Source organism: Syngnathus floridae, chromosome 9, assembly GCF_059516105.1.
Source record: "Syngnathus floridae isolate MCC-2025c chromosome 9, RoL_Sflo_1.0, whole genome shotgun sequence".
NCBI lineage: Eukaryota > Metazoa > Chordata > Actinopteri > Syngnathiformes > Syngnathidae > Syngnathus > Syngnathus floridae.
The window spans coordinates 1216678-1226674 of record NC_142421.1 but is presented as its reverse complement, the minus strand read 5'-3'; the positions used below and the strand labels follow the sequence as shown (position 1 = coordinate 1226674).

The 9997-nt window shown below is 41.4% G+C and overlaps 1 protein-coding gene and 1 long non-coding RNA gene across 4 annotated transcripts in view; one reads left to right on the top strand and one right to left on the bottom strand.

The window, feature by feature from the left end:
* The first annotated feature begins 48 nt into the window (after positions 1–48).
* LOC148392804 (uncharacterized) lies at positions 49–3571 on the top strand. Its single transcript, XR_015860622.1, has 3 exons — positions 49–232; positions 1866–1957; positions 2166–3571. It is a non-coding gene; the product is annotated as an uncharacterized LOC148392804 (long non-coding RNA).
* The window catches only part of stk32c (serine/threonine kinase 32C), a 25868-nt gene continuing 18288 nt past the window's right edge, over positions 2418–9997 (bottom strand). For all 3 annotated transcript variants that reach the window (XM_088385894.1, XM_088385896.1, XM_088385895.1), the window contains 7 exons: positions 9875–9964; positions 9276–9379; positions 8974–9090; positions 7602–7727; positions 7358–7486; positions 6749–6816; positions 2418–5871 (listed from right to left, as the gene is read on the bottom strand). In XM_088385894.1, coding sequence (XP_088242020.1) covers positions 5694–5871; positions 6749–6816; positions 7358–7486; positions 7602–7727; positions 8974–9090; positions 9276–9379; positions 9875–9964 — 812 coding nt within the window. In that variant the 3' untranslated portion in view covers positions 2418–5693. The remainder of the gene's footprint in view (positions 5872–6748; positions 6817–7357; positions 7487–7601; positions 7728–8973; positions 9091–9275; positions 9380–9874; positions 9965–9997) is intronic.

Here is a 9997-nt window from a genome sequence, read left to right as displayed (position 1 = left end):
CCCCAGTCCAAACATCCCACCCCTTCCCAGAAACGGAGCTTTCTGCTCTGCATTCCATGTTTTCATTAAGAATCTGGCCGCAACCACTCCAGAGGAAACAGCAAAGTGGGATAGAGGAAGCATTGCACTCCAAACTAATTGCTCACCTTGCTCTTTTTAAAAGACACCATGGTCCACCCCTTCACCTTCACAATTGGACTCATCATCCTCTTGATTGGCTACACCGTGGGAGGTAAGAAAAAGGAGCAGAGGTTGAGATTCCTTTTTATGGAGCGACACATTAGTGTGACATTTGTGACTTTTACAGAGATATATGTGAAGTATGAAGCTGAACTGCACTATGTAGGTCGAGGAACATATGGTTGTAATTCATTGCAGCTGTAGTTTCATCCAATCCAGTTGAGTGTGAGCACAAAGACAACTTTTTTTACATTTAGTTCTGATCAGATGTCGTTGCTTTGTTTGAGTAAAGCACAATTCAACGGGAAAGTTCTTGATGCCTTCCGATGACTTCTTACGGCAAGAATGGTCGGTCGGCCGTACAGAACGTGAGATAAAGACAACCTGGTGCCTTCTTTTGCACCAAATTCTCAATTTTGCAGTTAAGTGAATTCGTCTGAGCTTGGAGGCAGGAACGTGACATACGCACTCAAGCTTATTGACCTTTATCTTCTGGCGGAGTCACTACGTTACATCACCACGTCCGTTTGCTTTTCTTGTAGCTCGTTTCCTCTGACAGTACTTGCGTGCATCTTATGTGATTTTTCTGGCAGTAAAAAAACAGCAGCTCTTCATCTAGCATCGGCCAACGCAAAAAGGAATGAATGCATCTTTGGAAACAGCTAGCTATGGCTTCAAACTAGTCAGCTACTTTGCAGCAAAGTGCAAATTTTCACTCAGTGGGTGAGGAGTTCATCTTGAATACCAGCATGTTGCTCTCAGTGGCTTTTTTTCCCCTCACTTCCAAATTGCATGTGTGCATGCTGATCCCACAAACACACTGATGTAAAAACACAGCTGCGGTTTAGGAAAGGGGAGCTGTTGTTTTTCAATTGGAGGCCCAGCAGCATGTTTTGTTACAAAAAGCGTCTACTTTGCCAAGCTCACATCTAATTGTACCGCTGGACCCGAACAAGAAGATCTCATTTGTTCCACTGTCTGTCACTAACTTATGTTATAGAAATGATTAGGTGAATTTGCCACAGAAGATGAGATTAAAAGGTGAAAATAATGACAATGAGCATAAGAAACGTTACGCCTCTATTTCAGGAAAAGCATGTTTTGGACTTGTTTTTTGGAAAGCAATCTCAATATGTTGGCCTCCTCCCTCTCGGTCCACTGCCAGTTGGACGTGAATGGGAAATCAGTTTTCCACAAGTGAGCAATAAGTGAGGAGCGTCTCCGTTTTTCAGCCTCTCTTGTCTGGTGGGCCACAGCAGGCAAGCTGCCGAGTACGAATGTAATGATGGGGACGAGAGTAATTCTCAGTGCCTCGACGTTCAATATCAGAAAAGGCAGTTTGGCATCAGCGGGGCGCTGAAGTTTCATCCAACCCGCAATGAAGCATCCACCCAGACAAAAAGGAACTACCATTTTCATCTCTAAGAGAGCATATTTGTATTTTGTTGACTCTATTGAGAAGCAGCAAATGTAAAACTGACTGACTTTTTGGAGAATATTCGATGGGCGGATAAGACAAAACTTCAATCGATGTGATGGCCTGGGGCTGCTTTGCTTATTCAGGACTTGACGGATGCAATTCTTTCATTTCTTCGACTTCTCAAAAAATGTTGCACATTTTGTTATCGGCTTGTGAGTTTTGTGTCTGCTTTACAGTGCGACTTTACTCACGTGTGCACTTTCAGAGGTGGATGCCGAGCGGTCGCCTCGAGCCGTGTCTTCGAGTGCGTGTCAAGAACACGCAAGTCGTCATAATCGCTTGGATGAAGTGGAGAAGGTGATTTATTACTGCCAGTCTCAAAAACTCATCAAGAAGTTGTATACTTCCTCTGACCTTCCCTTAGTAACTGCTTTGGGCAACTGTATTATTCATACAAATCAAAGTATTGTATAATTCATGACTGATGATTCCATTATTCATACTACAGCTTATTAATGTATTATTTAGTCTCTAAGGACACAAACATACCATCTGTATTTTGCAGAAAGTGGAGGACACTGTTGGCAAGTTGGAGGTTGAGCTGGCAGCTCTCTTGGAGGTCATCGACGATCCAAAGTGGCGCCCCAGACTCGACAATACAGGAACACCTGTGGACATTCTGGAAGACCCGGTGAACGTTAACTCCTAAATGAGAGGGATTTTGCACTTTTGCATAGGATATCATGAGTTGACTGACTCACCAGCGCTCAACCTGTCAACAAATTCCTTCACAAGACAAAAACAGCCCAATGACACCTTCTGGGAAGGAGTTTTATTTCGTTATGAAAGCAGTTGAAGTCGCATGTTTTGAACACAAAAGCAGTTTACAGAACAAGGCTTTTTCATCAAATCCCCTCATAAAAATCCCACTGCGCAAAATGATGCATTGTAGGATCATATGGAAGAAAGGAGAAACATAAATTGCATCGTCGGAATTGAATGGGAACAGGGCAGCAACTTTCAAAGTGTAACGGACGGTTCAAACATCGACACTTTTGCATTCCTTGAGGGCATCCACTGGACCGCTGCTGATTAGGAGACATGCTTTGCTGCTCAAAAACAAGCACAGAGCGCTTTAAAAACACCAAAGAGCATCCAAACTACCACTTGAGGAACACGCCAGTAAAGTGAGCAAGCAATGTCCATCTGGGAATGATCACTGCTGTCCCAAAAAAACAAACAAAAAAAAACGACTGGCATTAAAAGCTACAATCATCAAAACGGTTCTTCATTGACCAATAATTGGCATACAGCATAATGCACACAGACTGTATTTGAAATGATGTGTAGACTGTTTCAATCCATTTCCCCAAATATGGAATATTTTCTTCCTTTTTTTGGAACACCTTCTTCCACTCACCCAGCGAGTGGATGAGCCTTGAACATTAAAACATGGAATATGGAGTCATTGAACGCTAGAATAACAACTTGAAACCATTCCAATGGCACAGTTTGATAAGTGTAGTGTTATTGTGTAGTACTGTCAGGTTTCAAAGTTTTTTTTCCTAAATAGAAATACTGTACTGTGTTGAAAAGAAATATATTGCAATTCAAGAAATTTGTACTGCGTATGAAGCAATATCACTGGATTTTCGGCTCTGATTGGCTGCTGGTAACGTCGCTCGAAGTTCGGAATTGACACTCAACGTACCTGGCTATGGAACTACAAACATGACTGCCCTGTCGAGGTATTGACAGCGTGCAGCACTTTTCAATACTGTACAGTATTCCCCCCCCAAAAAAAATTTGACATACAAATTGTATTCAAATGCATTCACAATGTGTTTGAATTTGTTAAAAGCGCATGGTAGACATGAAATTATACAAAATCTTTTTTTTTTAGATGATCTCACTAGAATGGCAGATTTCAGATAATTGGGGTTCACTGTAATACAAGTGGATTCGCGTTTAGCGCTTTGGTTTCTTTCATTTCGTACAACTTGGAAACAAATGTTTACTGTCCAATTGTATTCACCGTAATGACAAGTCATCAACTGTAGAGGAAAAGAAACCACCAGAACATTTTCACGGCCATATGAACGTTACAACTATCAAGACAACTAACAGGATCCCAGATGACATTAATATCATGCCGTCCATATAACACCCAATTCAATACAGTTAAAAGAGGCAGGCCAGTTGCACTCCGAGTCAACAATGGTGTGAAAATTGAGGTATGCTATTATCAATAGCTTGTGCATGCACAAATCAGCCGTGAAAGCTCAAGCTCCAGGCTTTGGCAAAAATCAGGCTTATACTGTACTCCACGTGCAAAATAAAAAAGAATAAAGAGGAAAAAAAATAGACAGTATATGACAGACTTGGGTGATGCTACATTTTATGTCTCATTCATTAATTTTGATAATCCAATCACGCTAATTAAACAGTGTGGGGACTACAGTCAGTATTTTAAAGAGACAATATTTGAGTTCAACCTCAAAATTCAAAGATCCCAAAGACAGACCTTTTTTTTTTTTATAAATTACAAGACATGGGTGCACGAGCTCAGTTTAGAACGCATCAAAGGATGACATAACTTGAATGTTTTGCTTTTTTGGTGGCAAGGTAAGACAGAAGTGGGCTGGAAAAGTCTTTTGTTCCTCAGATAGTGTAACGTATTACAGTAAACATTTGTTTGAATACATTCAGTAATGCATCCTTACACCAAAGCACAAATGACTTCATTGTGCGCATTAATGACTGTTGTGAAATATCATAACTCGGATTGGTTATAAAATGGAAATAATTCGATGTGATGGCTTGTGTTGGACTGAAAGAGATCGAAAACTACTGTTTTACGTCAGTTAGCCAGATAATGCCACGCAGGCAAGAAGATTCTTTCAGCTCTTTTGCATGTCATGAAGTTCCCTTCTGACCCGAATACTGACCGTTTCTTCACATTGGCAATATGATTGGACACCGGACTGTTTTGTTTTACACGAAAGAAGAAAAACACATTCATTCACATACTTGCTTAGAAATGGTTATGCAAATGGTAGAAAAGCTTTGGCCTATGTTGCCTACAAGATGTGCCCGCACACTTGGAGCCAAGAGCAGAACGAAGCAATGCGAAGGATTGACTCCACAAGCTTCCTTCTTTAGTTGACTTGAAATATGTTGACTTTGCAGCGCCACATAAAACTGTGGTGATTTTTTTATTTTTTTTTTAATTTTGCCTACAAGTTACGCTATTTACATGGTTTTCAGTTTGGAACGGGCTTTAAAGTGGATCATTGCTACGTTTTCCCGTGCGTTTCAACTGAACAACTATCATTATGGCAAGACTGGACTTGATTGTGAAAATCATTTGAAGAACTGACAGCTAATTCGTTTTCCAAATCTTAAATATACGTTACGTCTCAAATATACAAGGTCTGAATTACGGCATCTTTTGGAGCCGCGCTTCCGATGTCAACAATGTAAATTGGATTTCGTTTGACACTGTTGCATAAACGCCAATGATTTTAGGAAGGTGTGGCAATACAAGTACACCAGGCAGGACATAAAAAATACAATTGCTCTGAATTAGGGCATTCATGACATAAGAGAGAGAGGCTGAGGGGAGGAGTGAAGCAGAGACAAGCTAAAACTGTAAAACCGCCTGTGTGTGTTGAATAATTCAGACATCCTAGGCTCATTTTGAATAGGAGGCAGGAAAATGCATCTGGACTCAAACCAGCAAAGCCACCAAAATATCACCAAGCGCAATTGCTCAGGCAGGATGTCATCATCCCTAGCGCGTGATACTCTTTGCAATGCTGTGGATGAAGTGCAACGTTGCATAGAAGTTGGAGCATAGTGAAGGGCGGACAAGGAGGTGGACAATCTGCTTCGTTCTTGCCTTACCGGCCGGGGAGGGAAGGGAGCTACCGAATGAAACTAATTGGGTCCAACAGTGAGTCAGTCCCGCTGTGTGCTTCCTCCTCCCCTCCTGGCAACTGCAAAGGAGAGAGGGGAGAATATATCTATGGGCATGGCACTGAGAAAGAGAGAGACCTTCATCCTGGATCGTGCGCAGAGAGCTGATGTGGCGCTAGCAGCTGCCAGGGGACGAGCACACCGAGCCACACATGCTCAGTTTGGAAGAGGATTCGGGCTCGGGTTCCGGGTCGGGATTGGCCGCGTCGTCGTCGGTGCCGCCGGCCTCGGCGTCTCCGCTGGCGTCGTCTCCCCCAGCCTCGCTATGCGCCTCTTCTTGACGCTTTTTCAATCTACAAAACGTAGTCCGCACAGTTCAAAGTCGGATTCGTATTTGACACGACTATTTTTAGTTCCCAGAAACGAATATAGATTTTGGAAAATGTAAGAGACAATGTTGAAAGTTTAATGAGAGCACTTGGGTGATACGATGTGCCGCGTTAGAAATAGGAATCATCAATAATCACCCAATTAGGTCCAAATGTGTCATTTCTCATAAAGACGGATTTTGGTCATGCTGCAGTGTCACAAGTGGACCAAAAAAATCCTACAATTTGCATGACATCAAATATTAGTTTGGAGTACGGAGGCAACCAACAGCCAAAACTGTTTTCCTATCCATCTAAATATGTAAGCAGACTGTCACTTGGTCGAACAAAGACCTTGTCGGCACGGAAAAAACGCCAAACACTGGTTGATGAACAGACAGGTGGTGCCATTATGATTCTGGAGCGGATGCTTCTCCTTGCTTCAGTGAGTCAACCGTGAAAATAAATTGCTTTTTTTTTCCCTCCACGCGCCTTTATCGAGCTACTCATCCATTTAATGGCTTCTTACTTACTCTTAACATGCATGTGGAGCGATGCAATACCTTCAACTGCTGCTAAGCAGAACAGCTAATTGGCTGTGTCAAAAAGTGTCAAGATGGTCAAGTAATAACAATATTCATTAAGCGTTACATGCACTTAAATGCAAGGAACCTTGACATTATTACAATGGCTGTAGTTGGCAATCATTGTGTTTTTGTGTCTCTGCTTCTTGCTGTAGCTTTATTTTAAGTTTTTATCTCCATTTGGAAGAGGCCTAATTGCAATCTGATGGTTTCGATTTCAGGATTGTGTGACTTGCATCATGTAAAGTCAAGGCAGTCTCAATTAGTTGTGCGCTTACTTCTCTCGGTTGAAAATCATGAACTCCTGCTGCACTGCTTCAAGGCACTCCTGTAGATAGTCATTCTCCTGCGCACACACAATAATAACAAGAGTCCAACACATGGAGCGCGAGAGCATTAGTGCCATAAATAAACGTCAATGTCAATTTGCATTACGTGATGATGTAACCTGTGAGATCAGGTTAATGATCAGTTCTCCCTCCACAATAAGTCATCAATTGTCTCCTTCAAAATTGGATGTTTTGCGCAGGACAAAAATAGAAGCTGAACATTTCTGAAAGCTCTTGAGGGCATGGCAACAGCTCTGAAGACGACATCATTTAACGCAATTTCTTTACAAATAAGGTGAACGTTTGACAATTGGGGAATTTGTGATAAACAATTCCACAGACTTGCTAAATGACTTCATTATTTTAAAGTCGGAATTGTTTTAATCAGGCAGGAAATGACAAAGGGGGAGATAAATGTCGCTCTTAAACTTACTTGAGGATTTAATCATCAAAATTGGTGTAATTTATTGAAGTTTGCAAAGTTGAACGAAGAATACTGGTGGAATAATAATCTTTTTTTTTTTACAATGAAGAATAAATTGACATAATTGGACTTACAGATTGTGAATCTTTGCTGTTGTCCCGAGACCGGTTCTTTGCCAGTCTTTTCTTCTTCTTATGAAGGGGACGAGATTCCAAAATCATCTCCTCCAGCTCAAAAGTGGGATCGCAGTGGAGACGACCTTTCTGTATGACCATAGGAGGAATCCAAAGAAGAGATTTAATCAGTTTTGATTTTTTTCCATTCAAGTATAGTGTACGAGTGTGTGTGCATGCGCGTGTCGTGTTGCTCGAGACTAACATTTGGAACAAATCCAGCGTCTGTTTTCTTTTCGTAAATGGCGTCCCAGTTGATGTCAGCGAGGTAGGGAGAGGTCTGCATGTCAGACAGGCTGGAGAAACGATGCTCAGGGTTCACTGTAAGTAGCTGGTGGACACAAAACACACACACAAATCATTTTTGCTACAGACAGCAGTTTCGGAGGGGAAGAAAACATTTCAACATTATTATTTATCACACATGCAAATTTAAAATGATGGTACAGAGTTTAGAAAGCTCATGGGAGTTGACATTATTTGCGGGCCACATAAAATGAAATGGCAAGCCGGATCTGGCCCCCGGACCTTACGTTTGACGCAAATAGGGGGTGGTGTTATTCCAAGCAGTTTTCATTAGCTGATACTGTTCACGTTGTTTCACTTCACGGAAAATATCGGGGGGTAGTTAATTGTGTGAGTGCCATTCATTGGCTTGGACAATAACACGCATGTGATTTTTTTGGCCCCTTGTATAGTTCAATATTGTGCAGTTTCCTCCTGTAGGGCAAGATAGATGTATCTCACTGGAGACCAGACAGAGTCATCGATTAGCAGCCGAGTGGAAAAGTCCAACACTTCATCCAGAATGTGCACACCAGAAGTGCCAAATCATATCAATCTCTAATCTTAAAATGGCAGAAACAGCTCAAGTAAAATAATTAAAAATAACAAGTACTCTTGATTCAGTAAGTATTGAACAGATAGAAGCTGACTTGTATAATAAAATAGTGCACAATCAGTCCCTGTGCCTCCACGTGAGATTTTTAGCCTCGTGTCTCTTCTCCCGAGTCGAAAGGGTCTCGTCTCATCCTCCCTCCCTCCCTCCAGCTGTAGCCAAGCCATTTCCCATCGACCTCCCACCCGACCACGACGTGACCTCTGATGTAACCCTTTTATCTGTCTGTTTTGCTCTGCTCTTCCTTTCAGCTTGCCCTTGAATTGATTTTGATTTCATTATGTTTCGATTTAGCAAAGCTTAATGTCTTCCATTTACCCTGTTTATGACAGGGAGGCCTGTACAAAATTAAAATCATAAAAAATATACTCAATCAAAAGGAAACCAAGTTAGATGGTTATAAATAAGAAATATTGTTTGTAGGTGTAATATGATTGTGTTAGCAGTGGATTTTCAACAAGGTGACATAATCCATGACATCTTAACAAAAATAGAGGCTTATGTTTAGAGTGTTTCTATTTCGTTGAAGTCAGGCAAGTGCACCACAATACTGTCGCTGACAAATCAAATACATGAGCTACATCCTCCTCCTACAAACTATAATGAGGTAAAATGACATCATGTAGGCAAATCAATCTGTAACATAGCTAACAAACAGCATCTGATGTCCCCCACTCACCTTCCTCAAGAGAGAAACCAGGTTTTTGGGCCAGGCCGGGCTGTACTGGACACTGACTGTGCTGAAGAGCTGGATTAAGGACTCCAGTGAGTTACTGGCATGAATGTCATAGGGCCTCTGGAAAGAAAGAAAGAAATAGGAAAGAAGCATTCAGGAGAAAAATACTTTGTATCGAAATGCCTAATGATCAAGTGTGAAATTAAACAAGTAGGGATATGAAGCATGGCATAGTAATGTGATTAAAAGTGATTTCAGTTGTGAAAAAAAAAATACAAGTTGAGAGTTTGAGCGTAACGCCTTACCCATCCTCGTAGAACTTCGAAAATGGTCACACCTAATGACCACCAGTCTACTTCAAATGCATAGCCCATCCCTCCATTCATGAAAGACTGAAAGATCTCAGGAGCTGAGAGGGGAACACAGTGTACAGATAAATCACATTTCAAATCGACACACAAGTGCGATGATGAAATCAGCAGACATCTGACTTAGACACCTTTTACGGCAGCTTCTAGTCGCACAGAGCGACTACATAATCTTTGTGACACATTATTATGATTTGAGCGTTTTATGTCGTCGATCCAACAGTTTGTATCTGCCAATTGTCAGATCTCTATATTTGTAAGGTCCAAGGTCGGGGCTCTGAAGTGCTTCCAAAACAAAATCAAACCATGTATTTAAGGACCTTTTTGTGCAATCATGCTAGAAAAGAAAAGGAGCCACCTCTCAACTGGCACATGAAGTTGAAAGCACAGGAGTGTCCAACATGTTTTTGAAAACTGAAGACTAAAGAGGTAGCAAATTCAAAGGCACAAATTCTGATCGAGGTTGATGTTCACCACACAGTATGCAAAAAAAAAAAAGTATGCAAATTGTATCATAAAGCTGAAGAGTTACTTACCCATGTACGGCTTGGTTCCAGCTAAGGCCGTTGCTCGCTCTCCATCCTTTATTATTGTCGCTATGTTGAAGTCTGTCAGATGAGCATGGCCTGAAAGGAAATAATCAGACAATACTCACTCAT